This window comes from Cetorhinus maximus, chromosome 6, assembly GCF_964194155.1.
Source record: "Cetorhinus maximus chromosome 6, sCetMax3.hap1.1, whole genome shotgun sequence".
NCBI lineage: Eukaryota > Metazoa > Chordata > Chondrichthyes > Lamniformes > Cetorhinidae > Cetorhinus > Cetorhinus maximus.
The window spans coordinates 17,609,218-17,627,234 of NC_135884.1; the positions used below are offsets into that span (position 1 = coordinate 17,609,218).

The window sequence follows — 18,017 nt, forward strand, 5'->3', positions numbered from 1 at the left end:
TGTTTGAATCATAAAATTACACGCATTGCCAATATAGCATAAACCTGGGAAACTTCTGTGTAAGTGAACAATGCTTTGGGAGCTGTAAAATTTGCAGAGTTAAAAGATACAGAAATCTGGCATTTAGCACAATAATTGCATAAATGCACCCAAGTGCACTAAAAGCCAAAATTACATCATCTTTTCAGCTTAACCACAGGGTTAACAATGAGGCAAATCCTGAAGATGACAGAGAATTTTAAGGTCTATGATTCTAAAAATTTAATTCTGCTTTATTCTCAAAAATAAAGGGATCAATGAATGACTGTTTAAGAACATAAGAAATAGGAGCAGAAGTAGGCCATTCAGCACTTTAAGTCTGCTCTGACATTCAATAAGATCAAGGCTGATCTGATTTATGGCCTCAACTCCACTTTCCTGCATGGCCCCCCATAATCCTTGATTGCCTTGTCAATCAAAAATCTAACTCAGCCTTGAACATATTCAATGACCTAGCCTCCACTGCTCTCTCGGGCAACCCTCAGAAGGGATTCCTCCTCATCTCAGTTTTAAATGGGTGACCCCTTATTCTGAAACTGTGCCCCCTTGTTCTAGATTCCCTGATGAGGGGAGCCCCCGCAGAATACATTTCAATAAGATCAGGACCAGAGTATAGGCTCAACCTGCTCAATCTTTCTTCTGAAGACAACCTCTTCATCCCAGGAATCAACCTAGGGAACCTTCTCTGAAATGCCTCCAATACAATATATTCCTCTTTAGATAAGAGCCAAACTGTACACAGTACTTTGGGTGTGGTCTCACCATGCTCTGTAACAAGCCTTCCCTACTTTTATACTCCATCCCTCTTGCAATAATGGTTCATTGCTAATTGCAACAGCTTGACTTTTTATATGAAAGTCAAATGTAGAAACAAGCACCTGTATCAGTCCAATCAACCCCCCAGGTTGATTAATTCTGCACTAACACAGAGAAGGAAGAAGGTCTGTACAATTTCGTAATATAACTTGTCAATTTCAGCCAGCATATTTGAAAGTGATAACAGAAGCATGTTGAAAGGCAATGGAGAATCAAGCTGCACTGCACTTCTGAACAGATGGACAGCAGAAGAGGTAACCTAGGAACAAGCCAGCTGCCTCCTCACTCAAGTCAGGGATTGGTGTGCAATATGGGGGAGGTGGGAGAAAATGAAAATAAAAGGGTGATGGAAAAGATGTTATATGTATAAAAGCAAAATACTGCGGATGCTGGAAATCCGAAACAAAAACAGAAAATGCTGGATAAACTCAGCAGATCTTAGCAGGAGAGAGAAATAGAGTTAACGTTTTGAGTCCGTCTGAAGAAGGGTCATGCGGACTCAAAACGTTAACTCTGTTTCTCTCTCCGCAGATGCTACTAGACCTGCTGAGTTTTTCCAGTATTTTCTGATGTTATATGTATACTTTGTTAACACTACTTTATGACAATTAGCACAAGACATTTTATTTAACAGAATATATGAAGTTTGAAATGCGAAGGATTCTTAGAATCTGAAATTAGAAGATCATATCATCCGCCCTTTTTTTCTTAAAAGGATATAATGAATATAAACAAGGCCTATTTCAGATGATAATGTGCCTGGTACAAATCTTTATATTCCAACCCCAAGAGGTTAAAAAAAACATACATAAATCATTATCTAATTCAAATGTTTGTGTACTGTACTATATTAATAGCCACACCACCTGGTCAGTAGCAAGATAAAGGGAATATTACATTAAACTATATATTTGTCAAAGGATTTTATTGATTAAATTGTTACCTCACTAATTCATGTTTCTATTATGAAGTTCAAAGCAAGTAAATGTTTAATATTAGCCTTGGGAAATAATAGTTAACCAAGCATTCAGAGAACAAATTTCTTTTAACATCCACACTATGCAATCAAACAAGGTCCTGGTAATGACACAGGATCTCAGCTTTCTTGGCATATTTTATGTATTCTCCTTCACAGCCAATCCTAGTTAGATCATCTAACTTGTACAGCCAGCTTCATTTTGAATAATCATCAATTACATACCACTTAGCTAAGCCAAGTAATTATAAAAAGAATATGGACATACCTCTAACAAGTCTGAAGTTAAGTAATTCTCCCTGCCATAAAGAAGCCCCCAGAAAGTTAATGGACATGTGAATAATGTACAGGAGAAAAAGGACAGAATGGAACTAGCAGGATGGTTTTGAATCCTGCGGAGGATGTTTTCATAGAGAAGCAAAGTAAATGACCCAGATCTTGCGGCCAGCGGCAAAGTGGAGGCGTAGGCCACTGACTGCATTTTAAATTATCTTTCTCGTAGTCTGCAGCAGGGGCCTGCTCTTCCAGCGGCAGCATGAATCCAGTGAGGTAAATAGGGAGGCTCAGTTGCAACGTCCAATCTAGTGAAGACATGCCTCCTTTGATGTCATGAGTTGAAATTAGCCCCATGGGGTCCTTCTTCAGTTCAATGTCAGGTAAATGTATTAATGTGCTTTTAATCATTTAAAATATCTTCTTTATTCAACTTTTAATTATAGTTCCCCCCAACTCTGGTTGTGAGCAGAGCCGGTGGGTGGGGTCAGGGTTTGGGAGGGAGACATGGTGCTGCAGTGTTCTGACATGCCACCTGATTTAAAGGGCTGTGCTCCTAGCAGTTTTGAATAAATCAGTGTAAGTAAATGACAATCAGCCCAAGTTTACATGCTGACAGGTCCCAGCAGGACCAACAGTGCGCAGACTTTCCCCTTTATGACAAACGGCAACTTCTGAGTTCCAAAGTAAGTCAGCTCCCCGGAAGTTGTGGTTCGGTTGTAGCCCTCAACAGTGGTGAATATTTCCATGTTTTCTGCTATTGGGACCAGAAGACCCAGGCCAATATGTCTTTTTCTGCTACACCAATGTTTCACACGGAAACCTGCATCTAAACAAGTAAGAAGGTCCAATAAAAGCAATAAGCTCAATGCCACAGCGGGCAAGAGCAGAAATAACCATTATAGAGCATCTAAGCAGCAAGTGAGTCTATAACAATATTCAGAAGAACAATATTCAATGGTTGCAGAGGTGTCAAAAACATGTACTGTCAAACAGAATTTAGTTCCTATGCATACTCTTAACATTTTGAACTTATTTGGAAAATACAAGGAAATACACAATGATAAAATTCAGAGACCATTTCATTCTGCTAAATGAACATTTCTGTCAGACATGCACTGGGATCTAGAGTCTCCACTTGATATTTACAGTCTGGCGATACTCACAGGAGCAGTCAGGTCCAAACGTCCCTGGAGGGCAACACACTCTGATAGTATCCAGACAGAGCCATTGGAATAGGTCTGGGTTCTCCTCCTGCCTGCAAGGAGTTAAACAGAATATATGACATATAGAAAGTGGAATGATTATACAAAATGTATAGTGAGTCCCTCATGCACTGCTCAGCTCAAAGCTCCCTCAACATTGAAGTCATCCTATCCAGGACAATGCACAAAGAAATTACCAGAGAAAGAAAACTCTCTCCAGATATTAATAATGCCAGGATGCTGTGCCCTCTCCCACAGGAAAGACAAGAAATAAAAGTCTGCAAAGACACACCCACTAGCAGTTGTAAAGTAGCAGTAAGTTTTTTTTGCCCTGACTGGGATGTGTCTAAAGACAGGTTCACAACTCAATTATGACTTTCACAGTTGAGGGACAGAGAAGATTTAACAAACTGCTAAATCACTCTCTGACCCAAGATGAGATGGCTTAGAGGCATTTATGAAAGGTTAAAGGTAAAGAGAAGGATAATGTAAATGGCAGCATGATGAATCCAAACACTCACTTTTTAAACCACCAATTTTCAATGTGCTCTTCATTCTGTTCCACCATCTGATTACAGTCAAAGTTCATACTTTCACATAGCATTTCTATGATCTCTAGCAGGCGAGTCTCACTACAAGCAACATAAAGAGAGGAAACAAAGTTGTTAATGGATTCCTACATATATTGATTATAATTTTATGTACCAAGATATTAACACAATTAGACTAAGGTAATCACAATCACTGCTTGAGGGAAGATGTGGCCACTTGCTACACAAGTGGAACAGGTCAAATTGTGACCATGGCCATCCAAGTCAGATCATCACCCATACACTGAATTTCTGCCCTGAGAGATCCATTCCTGACATCATATTTCAGATGCATTGGTGGTCATCTTGCAAAATTCTATAGATTCTGCAGATTGGAAGGTAACAAATGGAAGTCCACTATTTAAGAAAGAAGGGAGAGAGAAAACAAAAAACTACATACCTATTAGCCTGACATCAGCAGTAGTGAAAATGCTAGAATCTATTATAAAGGATGTGATAACTGGACACTCAGGAAATAATGGTAGGATTGGGTAAATCAGGTAAATCATGTTTGACAACCTGTTAAGAGCATTTTTTGAGGGTGTTACTTGCAAAATAGATAAGGGAGAACCAGTGGATGTGGCGTATTTGGATTTCCAGAAGACTCTCAATAATGTCGCACACAAGAGACTAATGAGCAAAATTAGAGCATATGGGATTGGAGGTAATATATTGCATGGATTGAGGATTGGTTAATAGTCAGAAAACAAGATTGTGTGAATATATGGTCATTCTCAGGTTGGCAGGCTTGACTAGTGGAGTACTGCAAGGATCAGTCTTGGGCCCCAGCAATTCACACTCCATATGAATGATTTGGATGTGGGGATCAAATGTAATATTTCCAAGTTTGTTGATGACACACAACTTGGTGGGAATGTGAGCTGTGAGGAGGATGCAAAGAGGCTTCAAGCGAATTTAGACAGGTTAAGTGAGTATACACAAACATGGCAGATGGAATGTAATGTGGAAAAATGTGAAGTTATCCACTTTGGTAGGAAAAACAGAAATGCAGAGTATTTCTTAAATGGTGAGAGATTGAGAAGTGTTGATGTCCAAAGGAATCTCTGTATCCTTGTTCATATGTCACTGGAAGCTAACATGCAACAAGCAATTAGGAAGGCCAGTAGTATGTTGGCCTTTATTGCAAGAGGATTTGAGTACAAAAGTAAACAAGTATTGCTGCAGTTGTATAGAGCCTTGATGAGACCACACCTGGAGCACTGTGTACAGTTTTGGTCCCCTTATCTAAGGAAGGATACACTTGCCATAGAAGGAGTGCAGCCAAGATTCACTGGACTGATTCCTGGGATATCAAGATTGCCCTATGAGGAGAGATTGAGGAGAGTGGGCCTGTATTCTCTAGAGTTTAAAAGAATGAGGGGTGATCTCATTTAAACATAGAAAATTCTTACAGGGCTTGACAGAGTAGATGCAGGAAGGGTATTTCCCCTGGCTGGGGATTCTAAAACCAGGAGACAGAGTCTCAGAATAAGAGGTAGCCCATTTAGGACTGAGGTGAGGAAGAATTTCTTCACTCAGAGTGGTAAATCTTCAGAATTCTATACCCCAGAGGGCTGTGGAGGCTCAGCCATTGAGTATGTTAGTGCAGGAAAATGGCATTGAGGTTAAAGGTTAGCCAAAGGAGAGCCAATGGATATTATCTACTTGGACTTCCAGAAGGCCTTTGACAAGGTGCCGCACAGGAGGCTGCTCAGTAAGATAAGAGCCCATGGTGTTAGAGGCAAGGTACTAGCATGGATAGAAGATTGGCTGTCTGGCAGGAGGCAGAGAGTGGGGATAAGGGGGTCCTTCTCAGGATGGCGGCCGGTGACTAGTGGAGTTCTGCAGGGGTCAGTGTTGGGACCACAACTTTTCACTTTATACATTAATGATCTAGATGAAGGAACTGAGGGTATTCTGGCTAAGTTTGCAGATGATACAAAGATAGGTGGAGGGACAGGTAGTATTGAGGAGGCGGGGAGGCTGCAGAAGGATTTAGACAGGTTAGGAGAATGGGCAAAGAAGTGGCAGACGGAATACAACGTGGGGAAGTGAGGTCATGCACTTTGGTAGGAAGAATAGAGGCACAGACTATTTTCTAAACGGGGAGAGAATTCAGAAATCTGGAGTACAAAGGGACTTGGGAGCCCTAGTCCAGGATTCTTTTAAGGTTAACTTGCAGGTTGAGTCAGTAGTTAGGAAGGCAAATGCAATGTTGGCATTTATTTCGAGAGGACTAGAATATAAAAGCAGGGATGTGCTGCTGATATTTTATAAGGCTCTGGTCAGATCACATTTAGAATATTGAGAGTAATTTTGGGCCCTGTATCTCAGAAAGGATGTGCAGGCCCTGGAGAGGGTCCAGAGGAGGTTCACGAGAATGATCCCAGGAATGAAAGGCTTAACATATGAGGAACGTTTGAGGACTCTGGGTCTATACTCGATGGAGTTTAGAAGGATGAGGGGGGATCTGATTGAAGCTTACAGAACACTGAAAGGCCTGGATAGAGTGGACGTGGGGAAGATGTTTCCATTAGTAGGAGAGACTAGAACCCAAGGGCACAGCCTCAGAGTAAATGGAAGACCTTTTAGAACAGAGATGAGGAGAAACTTCTTTAGCCAGAGAGTGGTGAATCTATGGAATTCATTGCCACAGAAGGCTGTGGAGGCCAGGTCATTGAGTGTATTTAAGACCAAGATTGATAGGTTCTTGATTGGTAAGGGGATCAAAGGTTACGGGGAGAAGGCGGGAAAATGGGGTTGAGAAACTTTTCAGCCATGATTGAATGGCGGAGCAGACTCGATGGGCCGAATGGCCTAATTTCTGCTCCTATGTCTTATGGTCTTAGCCATGATCTAGTTGAATGTCACAGCAGGCTTGAGGGGCCGAGTGGCCTACTCCTGCTCCTATTCTCCTATCAACACTGCATCAGCTAAAGCCGCTGAATGGATTGTTAACCTCGACATGAAACTATAACTGCTTCCCCAACAATACAAATTAAAAAAACAAGGCCCATTTTAATTTATCCATCCAAAAGATCCCATGAACCTTGCCCAGATGCATGCATTTGTTGTAATAATTTCATGATTTTTGCCTCTACCATAAAGAACTTTTTTCACTAGTCTCAAATTTATCTAATTTTGGTTTGAACCGTATCCCCTTGTCGCATTCTCAATCTCATTTGTAGTAGTTTTCCATAATTTTTACAGTACCTTATATTTATCTATAAGATCAACCTATCTTATCACCAATATATACAGCACGCAACAAGATAATGGCTAGGGTGCCACAGCAACTAATTAGGCAACCAATGCATCAGTGGATCAATGCTCCAGGGCAGTGGAAGAAAATTTCTAAGCTGGTATGCTGTAAATTTTTTTTTTTAAACAGATGAATACTGTAATCTAATAGAATCAACTATATATAATAAAAAGTTAGAAAATGCAGGAAATGGATAAGCAAGTCAAGTAGCAGCTAAAACTGAAGGATAAGAACGCTTTGGACTTAACTATCTTTTTCCTTCAGATCAGATTATCCTGGTGTGATTATACAAGTAGGTATTTTCAGCATTTGCAGTTTCTTTTTTTCCTCTTGCAGAATCAGGGCACAATTGTGGTGTGGAATATTTAATGGGCTTTATGCCACAAATGGTGGTGGGAAAGCCATAGTTCCCACATTATGATGAAAAATATCAACTGAAACCAGCAACTCGCTATTTTCAAATTTTGTTGAAACATCCTAGCATGGGACTAAACCAATCCGATCCAGCTTACATGCATAACCAACTCTCCCATTTCAACAATACTGGTCACCCGTAACACCAATTGCTTGAGCTAAATGCATATGATCCAACCTATACACTTCTCTGCATACACACAGACCTTTAAGCGCTTACCTGATTTCATACTTTGCCAAATTTTTCTTTTCCCAGTCAGTGTTTCCACCACCAAAATTCTTGTTTGCAGTATTTTCCATTCCCTATGAACATAAACAAGGCAAAAGACTCCACTTACAATTAAACTGATTGAGTCAAACCCTTTTTACTAGGGCCAATTGGTTGTCTCATGTTCATTTTGTGAGTACATCAGAGGCCCAGCACCAGCTTGCTTCAAGCTTTCTTTCAACAGCCTATTTAACTTCTTCCTCCCTTTGGGGCTAGGTTTTCCACCCTGGCTATGAAAGAAAAGAATTCAAGCCACTGAATACATTTCAAGACAAATGGTTATGGCTTAGGAAAAGGAATAACAAACATACTATGTAAAACTGTCAAAACCATTCCCATTAATGGGATTAACTGAAGTTTTGAAATTAAAATGTATATTCTTCCTACGGAATTGCTTCAGAGATTAAAGTACAGCTTCTCACCAACATGCAATTGCAACCAACTTTGTCTTTTAAAAGACAGCCCAGAACACGGAATAACAAATTTCACACTGGATAATACACAACACTGGAAAATTATCGTAAATCTACACCACCGTCAGGAAGGAAAGAAAATCACTCGTCCAATTCAGTCTGACATTTGAAGTTGGATTTTTCATCAATGCAGCAACATATGGTTCAAACACCAGGCAGCACTTGAATTTGAAAAAATGCATTCAAACCTCTTTTTTAGCCCCATTTTTGAAAGTAATTTCTTGAGTGGATTGAGGTAAATAACCCAATACTCTTTCCTTCCATTCTAGTAATTTGCATTCACTTAATGCCTTCCCCATTGGTGCCTTTTAGGATTTTGTATCCACAACTCTTCAGAATCTCAGGATGAGTGATCAGCAGAGACAAAACGTGGGATGGGACAACTGAAGCTGCCAGACAGCTGGCTCAAGTCACAGCTGCCAGAGGCAAGCTACTTCAGTGACACTGCAGCTCCCCTCACGGCCAAAGCAACAAGTGAGATCCATAGGCACAATTCCCTACCTTTCTGAAGTTCTCAGTGATGCGACGGCAAATCTGACAGGAGTCCTGCTTTGTGGCTATAGACTCCAAAGATAACAGAGGAACGATAGCGTAAATGGTGAACCAAAGGACTGGGGAGATGAATAGCCTGTGGCTCAGGAGCTGAGAGATGTTCATTGTGAATTGGAAAGATCAGGGCTGCACAAAAATAAAGAAAAAACATTATATCACATAATAACAAGGAGAATTGTGTCTAGTTACAGTTGGATACATATGAAAAATAAGGGCACCAGATGGAAGAACTATGTCAAATAGCTGTTCTTCAACTTCCCTATATTTTATCTGCACACTCATTATAATGGTGCCATCATTGATATCACCTATTGTTAGTATTTGCAGGCCGTCAATCTAGAACATTTAGAATTAATTCATGGCACCGAAGGAATTCCAGACAGTCCCATTTTTAGTTGCCACACAAGACTTGAAATCCTTTACAAATGTGCAATAAACATACTAAAACATGGCAGCCCTAGAAATAACTGGCAGAGCAAATGTATTTCTTTACAGTAATAACAATTTATCAATGCTTGCATTGCTTGTCTCTTTGAGAGAATTGTGGGGGTTGTCAGTGTCCAATAATAGAAATGGAGGTGGACATTTACAATAAAATATTACAACAAACAATTAAATTTAAATTATAGGTATACTCTATCCTTCACACATGCAAATACCTTATGGAAAATAAATCACTTAAGCACACACATATAAAAGAAAACACTTCTTACATACTCATTAAGAATACACTATAGTGTCATTGAGACCAATAACTACAGTACAAAATCAAAATAGTGCAAATGCAAATAAAAACCAGAAAATGCTGACAATACTCAGCAAACCTGGTAGCATCTATGAAGAGAGAAACAGGGTTGTTTCAACACTGTGGCCTTTCTTCAGAGTCCCAAAGGTCGCAGACCTGAAACATTAACTGTTTCGCCACCAATGCTTCCGGACCTGCTTCACTCCTAGGGTATGTGCATTCATCCAAATCCCTTACATAGAACGAGCATCAGGAGAAACCCAACTGAGTTATATACATCCATTTCACACTACCACCTCCCAATTCACACCTACCAAGGGCCATTCAATTTGGTTTAAAACTGTCCCTAATCGAATGGCTACCATTCAACTGGTTAAGGAGTGGGTGTGATGTGCCTCTCTGTCTCTGGATGATGAAAGCTCACCGAGCACAGCAGGTTAAGGGGGTGGTGGGTGTGATGTTCCTCCCTCTCTCTGGTCAGTGAAAATGCACTGAAGACAGCAGGTTTTGGTGGGTGTGTTGTTCTGTCCTTTCCCTGGATGGTGAAAGTTCTGAGGACAGCAGGTTAGGGAGGGAGGGGGAGAGGAGTACATGTGACCTTCCTCACACTCTGATCAATGAAAGCTCACTGAGGACAGCAGGGTGGGTGGGTATGATGTTCTCTCCTCTCCCTGGATGGTGAAAGCTCACCGAGTGCAGCAGGTTAAGGGGTGGTGGGTGTGATGTTCCTCCCTCTCTCTGGTCAGTGAAAACTCACTGAGGACAGCAGATTAATAGGTGTAGATGTGATCTTCCTCCCACTCCCTCTCTCTCTGGTCAGTGAAAACTCACTGAGAACAGCAGGTTAATAGGTGTGGATGTGATCTTCCTCCCACTCCCTCTCTCTCTGGTCAGTGAAAACTCACTGAGGACAGCAGGTTAATAGGTGTGGATGTGATCTTCCTCCCACTCCCTCTCTGATCAATGAAAACTCACTGAGGACAGCAGGTTAATAGGTGTGGATGTGATCTTCCTCCCACTCCCTCTCTCTCTGGTCAGTGAAAACTCACTGAGGACAGCAGGTTAATAGGTGTGGATGTGATCTTCCTCCCACTCCCTCTCTGATCAATGAAAACTCACTGAGGGCAGCAGGTTTTGGTGGGGTATGATGTTCTCTCCTCTCCCTGGATGGTGAAAGCTCTGAGGACAGCAGGTTAATAGGTGTGGATGTGATCTTCCTCCCACTCCCTCTCTCTCTGATCAATGAAAGCTCACTGAGGGACAGCAAGTGAAAACAAAAAAAGCTCCTGTACCTGGTTGGAAAGCCCCGGCCGGCCGGTCTCACTCCCACACACGCCCCCGGAACCTGCGAAAGTGAAAGAGGAAAAGAAAAACACAACAGAGGCCGGGAATGAGCTGAACATGAAGAAACCCGCGGAGAGCTAGAGGCGAGCTGAATAATAATGGCGGCGCTCACCGACTGATGGCAACAAGAAAGCCGGGGTCACTTCTCACCCCGCAGATTAGAATCTTCCTTTCCCCACAACCTCCCTCGTGTTTATTATTTTGTTTTTTTTTGGGGGGGTGGGGGGAGGAAGGGGAAACGAATTTTATTTCAATTTCTTTTTCCCCCAAAATAAAATCGGGCAGACCAAACAACCTGCTCTCGATTTTAATAACGTTCAACTTGATTGGCCCGCTGTCGGAAGCCAGTTGAACCAATCAGATTGCGCCGTGGGGTCGGGGTCGGGGGTTGGTGGGGGGAGGGGGGAGAGGACGGGGCGAAGAACGTGACGTCACCCCCCCACGCACATGCGTAAATCATACAGACTCGGAACGTTAACCCTGCTTCCCTCTCAAGGAGACGCTGTTAGACTTGCTGAGTTTCTCCAGCATTTTCTGTTTTTACTGCATAGTCCTCATTGGCCTGGAGAAAAACTAAGGGACGATATGGCACAGTGATAGCCATCACTGGTCAATGGCCTGAGCCCTATGGTTTATTTTGCCCTGATCAAAGCCACTGGTTTCCATGGGAAACCTGCGAGCATCATGGATTGGCTGTGGAACACTAAGCGACTAATATATGAGGCTCTGTGAACATCCCCCTCCACAATGATGGCAGAACCCAGCATGTGAGTGTAGAAGTCAAGGCTGAAGTGTTTGCAAACATCAGATTATCTTCTCGCCCTTTGGGGTTCCCACCATTGCGGAAGCAGCCGTCAGCCAACAGAATTCATTCGATAAAAACAAAAAGCTACTGCGGATGCTAGAAATCCAAAACAAAAACAGAATTACCTGGAAAAACTCAGCAGGTCTGGCAGCATCGGTGGAGAAGAAATCAGTCAACGTTTCGAGTTTTCACGACCCTTGCCGAAGGGTCATGAAGACTCGAAACGTTAACTGATTTCTTCTCCACAGAATTCATTCGATGTGACCTCAACATACGGATGAGTGCGCTGGACATAGCCAAGGCTAAAGGACTAGAAACTCGACTGGACAAGCCACATTAAAGCAGTTCCCAACAAAGCAGGCAAAAGGTTATTCTGATAAAAAACAAAAAACTGCAGATGCTGGAAATCCAAAACAAAAACAGAATTACCTGGAAAAACTCAGCAGGTCTGGCAGCATTGGCGGAGAAAAAAAGAGTTGACGTTTCGAGTCCTCATGACCCTTCAACAGAACTGAATAATATTAGGAGAGGGGTGAAATATAAGCTGGTTTAGTGTGGGGGATGGGGGGGAGGTGGTTGTGGGGACAAGCAAGCAGTGATAGGAGCAGGTAATCAAAAGATGTCACAGACAAAGGAACAAAGAGGTGTTGAAGGTGGTGATATTATCTAAACAAATGTGCTAATTAAGAATGGATGGCAGGACACTCAAGGTACAGCTCTAGTGGGGGTGGAGTGGAAAGACTAACAGGGCATTAAAGGCATAGATTTATAGTCTACTGCATTCGTTGCTCCCAATGCGGTCTCCTCTACATTGGAGAGACCAAAAGTAAACTGGGTGACCGCTTTGCAGAACACCTGCGGTCTGTCCGCAAGAAAGACCCAAACCTCCCTGTCGCTTGCCATTTTAACACTCCACCCTGCTCTCTTGCCCACATGTCTGTCCTTGGCTTGCTGCATTGTTCCAGTGAAGCCCAACGCAAATTGGAGGAACAGCACCTCATCTTCCGACTAGGCACTTTACAGCCTTCCGGACTGAATATTGAATTCAACAACTTTAGATCTTGAACTCCCTCCTCCATCCCCACCCCCTTTCCGTTTCTTCCCCCTCCCTTTTGTTTTTTCCAATAATTTATATAGATTTTTCTTTTCCCACCTATTTCCATTATTTTTAAATCTATACCTTTAATGCCCTGTTAGTCTTTCCACCCCACCCCCACTAGAGCTGTACCTTGAGTGTCCTGCTATCCATTCTTAATTAGCACATTCGTTTAGATAATATCACCACCTTCAACACCTCTTTGTTCCTTTGTCTGTGACATCTTTTGATTATCTGCTCCTATCACTGCTTGCTTGTCCCTACAACCACACCCCCCCCAACTTCTCTCCCCCCACCCCCCCCCCCCCACCCCCACCTTAAACCAGCTTATATTTCACCCCTCTCGTTATATTACTCAGTTCTGTTGAAGGATCATGAGGACTCGAAACGTCAACTCTTATCTTCTCCGCCGATGCTGCCAGACCTGCTGAGTTTTTCCAGGTAATTCTGTTTTTGTGTTGAAGAGGTTATTCTGCACTGAATGACTACAAGGCACAAGTCAGAAGTGTAATGGAATACTCTTTGCTTGCTTGGATGAATGCAGCTGAAGAAACACTCAAGAAGCTCAATACCAAATAGGAGAAAGTAGTTTGCTTTATCGGCACTTTATCTACTAACCTAAATAACCACCACTGATGTACCATGATTGCAGTATGTACTATCCGCAAGTCACACTGCAGCAACTTGCAAAGCATCTTTCGTAGCACTTCTCAAATCCACAACCTTCACCAACTTCTGAAGGGTGGGGGGGTTTGAGCAATACCCACATCCCAAGAATGAATTAAAATAATAAAAGGAGTGAGAAATGGCCCTTTTAAAAATCAGTGCTTTGGTGTCTTATATATCTGTTTGAAATTTCCCAAAAGCCAGTCAAGTATTTTTAAGGGGATGGGCTAGGGAGTTCAATGTCTCATGTCTTTACCAGTATACCCTTCCCTGCCATTGTCCTTATCCCATTTATCCTCTCCCTTTCACAGATAATCAAGTTGCTGAGACGAGGAAAACTTACTTTAAGTAATTCCAGGTTGGCTGGAAACTGAGAAGGTATCAAATGTAGGTGACATTTTGTAATTTTTATTTATGCCACTTGGTGTGATAGCTCATCTAACAACCTGACAAAGAACTTGCAATCTGCTGTATCATTGCGTTTCAGCCTGTTTGTATACTGTTACAGTTTTGTACTTTACAATTAATTTTCCACCTATTCCTATCATCTTACATATTGGTCCAGTTTTTGTGTTGTTATAGTTCTGATCAGTCATACAATGATACAGTTCCACCCTATCCTGTTACATTATAACAATGCTGTCTTGTGTTGCTGTAGCTCTCAATCCTATAATGTTTTTTTAACTCTTCTCACCCTAGAATGAAACCGCACTGTTCCATGACATTCGATTACACCCTGACCATGCTTTGTCCTGTCACAACTGTAGCCTATCTTGTACTATTAGCTGCTCTGCCCATTTTGTAGTGATGTAACTGCTCAGTCTCTATTAGTGCTTCCATATCACAAGCAGCAAATGGGATGATTGATCAGGTGATATATTTTTGATGGTGTTGACTGAGAATGGAATGTTGACCAGGACACTAGGAAAACTCTCTGCTCCACTTTGAATAGTGGGATCTTTATATCCCCTGAAAGAGCATGTTGGAACTTTGGCTCTAACACCTTCGGTACAGTACTGAAGTCATGGCGCAGATTTTGCGTTTGAAATTATATCAAAACTGTCAGTGTTTGTTGTCAACAGTCTGTAAAACTGGAAGCAACTTCTGGCAACCACACGTATATTGGTTAAAAGCAGAAATCCAGAAGTTGCTGGTAGTGATTCCCCACTCTTCCAGAGGGTGTGCTGTTGATGTTCTCGCAGATGGAAATCAATTAGAAATCACTGAATTGACATGAATTTCCATTTTTTGTGTTATTATTCTCACTGTAAAATCCTTGAAAAAGTTACGCCTTGTCAAATGAAGTGTAACTGGTAGAGTAGCCTACTAAGTCATGATTTCTGCTGAATAACCTGTCTGAACCTGAAAGACGAATTTTATACTCGTGGAATGTCAAATTCTCCATTCTATGATAATTTCATATTTTTTAAATTTCTTAACATTTTATGATATTTCAGTTTCTAAATCCTATGTGTAGGTCCCAATCTATATTTCATGTCCTGTAAAATTATAAAAAGTGAGTGATAAAAACTGCTTGTTTCTTCCTGGTTTGCTGTCTGTGAGATTTCTTTAGTGTGATTGGCTGCTTAGTCTGATGATGACGACATCATTATTGCTGGATGGCAGAGAACCATTGCAGCTGGCACCAGAATTAAATTAACATTGGGAACGGTGAAATTGAAGCTACAAGACTCACAGCTTTCTTCAAGGTCAGCAGCAAATGCGGTTTCTTCATCGCTTACTGCAAAGTTTCAATCCTAAGTTAGGGCTTGGACTCAGACGCTAGTGTTTCTAATTAAGCTAAATTGACAAAATTAAATCTCTTCATGTTAAATTATGGCTTTACTGAGGTTTTTTATGCTTTAATATCTTTTATTAGTGTATTTTGTTTTTAACTCCAGGGCCAGAATTTTACATCCCATGGGCTGGCGCACGCCCAACCTGGATGGACGTGAAATAGCAAGAGATGATGTCGGGCAAGTGTCCCGACGTCATTGTGCACTCACGCGATATTTCGCTCGGTGAGCAGGCACAGCAGTCAGAAGCGCAGCCACCAACAATTAAGTGGCCAATTAAGTCCATTTGCGATGCAATCAACAGTGATTTTACGTGGCCCATACATTTACGGTGGGCGGACGGGCCATTCTCCCAGGCGGCATTCACATTTTTGTTCAAACCTCGATCCAGGATGGGATGAAATCTCCATGGGGAAATAAAATAATAAGAGATATCTGGGTACTGGTTTTTTAATGAGGTATGCTTTCAGGTGCTTGATTGTGCTGTATTGACATATTTTGCAGCATTTTCATTGTGTCCTTTAGTCCGTGGAGGTCTGCAGCTCCCTCGGGCAGCTGTCTACCTTCGGGGAGCTTTCTCAAAGCACTCACCCGCACCCTCAGTTATGTCAGCGTCTGCCTTCTTCCCGTTCCCACCCTGGCAGCGCTGAGCATTCCAGCATGTGTTTCACACTCTGGCTGTTAATTGGCCAGCCAGCGTGAAATCGCAGTCGGGGGCCGATCATGGCTGGTGGCCCATTTCCTGTCCGCTCCCGGGCCCGCCGATTGCCTACGCCCAATGACCTAAAAATTCAGGCCCAAGTCTTTTCCTGTTCTCCTTTACTAGTGTCTGAATTAACCCAGATGCTCATTTGTAAAATTTAGCTTAACATAGAATGCTACAACTAGAATCATAATATTTTTACAACAGAGAGAATATTCAACCCACTGCATTGACTGTGCACAGAAAAGCTCCCTTCTTCATTGATAAACTATATACCTTTACGTTACATAATGCAGTTTTTATCCAAACCTGTACAGATTGTGTACAGCACCATGTAGAGAGTTTGTGCAAAGCATGTGTACAGGAGGTCCCTATAATAAACAATACAGAATTGTTATTCAACCATGTACTTGCTGTTCTGACAGTATTTGCATTTTCCATTATCTTGGTTGCCTAACACCATGAATTCCATTTTCCAGTTCATTTGGATGTTACCGGTTTAAAACTATGAAATGTTTAAGGGAACACATAATAAATAAGCTGCCACAACAGTTTCACATTTCAGCTCAATCTTTTACTAAGCTCAACTAACTATTTAGTGTTAGTGTTAAACTCCCTTGGTAACCCAGCTATATTTTGCAATACAAGCAAACAGTTCAGTAAAAATGAAGTTGTCTTATTGAATAGCCTCCTTTTAACATAATACCAGTCCTGAATTTTACAACAGCATTTGACACCGAGATCAGGGTGGAAAACAGGTCACGAGCCCACACTTGCTGACAATGGGACTGATTTGGCCATCTTACCACAGGCGGCCTCCTAATTGATTGACTGCTGGCCCATTGTCCACTTAAGGATGGCGGGCAGCTTCCTGATGCTACTGGCCCAATCAGAGGGCCTGCAGCTCCGAAGACTCAGCAGCTCCACCAGAAGAGGTGGGTGCTGCTGAGAAATGCAGAAGACTGTGGGAGCTGGGCCAGGTCAGTTGAAAAGGAAAAAAATCAAGGGGGCCAAATGTCAGAGGCAAAACGCTCCAGGGTCTTCCCTGTCCACGGTCCTATCTTTAGGCCATCATGCCTGGTCCCCTTGCCGGCTGCAGGGAGGCAGCCTCCATTTAGCTAGTGGCCTCGCCACATGGCGGGGGGTTGCCCGCTACTGGCAAAATGTCCCTCATTGGGCCTGTAAAGAGCCTCTAATGGGGCCCTTTAACTATGCTGATCGCCTCCTTGTAACAGTCAGCCTCTCTGTATCCAGTCCCACCACTGGTAAATTGTCACGGCTGTGGCACTGGATTGGGAAGCCCATCTGATAGCTAGGGCTCTCACTATATTACCAACTCCTCCCCTGCCTCGATGGGACCTGTAAAGCCCTGGCCTAATTTTTTTCAAGCCAGACTCAAAATATATGGAGAGGCAGGAAATTAGAGAGTTATGTAGCAAGGAATTGCATTAAAGAGCAAATTGTGATGTGGAAGCCTCAGAGTAACATAATAGAAAGAAAAGGTTTTAGTCAGGGATGAGATGAAAAGTAATTAAAAGAAATGAACCTAAAGACTGTAGAGTCTAATTTGTAAATGCAAATTGCCCTACCAACTGTTGTAATCCATTGCATTGAAAGTTGTTTACCATGTAGGATACAGTATGATTATACAGGATCCAGTGCACAGTGTCCATTCATCTCGTTTTTTTTGGTGTAGAAATTACAACATGGAAAGCAATGCCTATAGTGCATTCCACTGCCCCACAACTCTGTTTAATCAAAAAATTTCTCCTGCTTTCTGTCTTAACATTTATTATTGCATCAATGCTCCTTCCTAGCCTCACTAACTGCAAGAAACTTTATATCCTGTCCTATATGTTCATAATTTTAAACACTTCCTACCAAATCATCCAGTAAACTCCTCTGCTCCAAGAAAAACAGCCTAATTTTTCAAAATGTTGCATTGGTATTTTCTCATTTCAGACATCTCAATGAATCTGCACGGTACCCTCCAT

The 18,017-nt window shown here is 42.0% G+C and overlaps 1 protein-coding gene and 1 long non-coding RNA gene across 4 annotated transcripts in view; one reads left to right on the plus strand and one right to left on the minus strand.

The window, feature by feature from the left end:
• Positions 1 to 11,273, minus strand: part of LOC144681580 (protein disulfide isomerase CRELD1-like) — a 30,090-nt gene extending 18,817 nt beyond the window's left edge. For 2 of the 3 annotated variants that reach the window (XM_078543288.1, XM_078543286.1), the window contains exons 1-5: positions 10,906 to 11,036; positions 8,818 to 8,994; positions 7,796 to 7,878; positions 3,831 to 3,941; positions 3,271 to 3,362 (exon numbers count right to left, since the gene is read on the minus strand). In XM_078543288.1, the coding sequence (XP_078399414.1) occupies positions 3,271 to 3,362; positions 3,831 to 3,941; positions 7,796 to 7,878; positions 8,818 to 8,973 (442 nt within the window). In that variant the 5' untranslated portion in view covers positions 8,974 to 8,994; positions 10,906 to 11,036. Of the gene's footprint in view, positions 1 to 3,270; positions 3,363 to 3,830; positions 3,942 to 7,795; positions 7,879 to 8,817; positions 8,995 to 10,905; positions 11,037 to 11,069 lie in introns of those variants that run through there. The other variant, XM_078543287.1, reaches the window with a different exon arrangement.
• A 2,108-nt stretch (positions 11,274 to 13,381) lies between these two features.
• Positions 13,382 to 16,574, plus strand: LOC144681585 (uncharacterized). The gene is made up of 2 exons (XR_013576801.1): positions 13,382 to 13,911; positions 15,426 to 16,574. It is a non-coding gene; the product is annotated as an uncharacterized LOC144681585 (long non-coding RNA).
• The last annotated feature ends 1,443 nt before the right edge of the window (positions 16,575 to 18,017 follow it).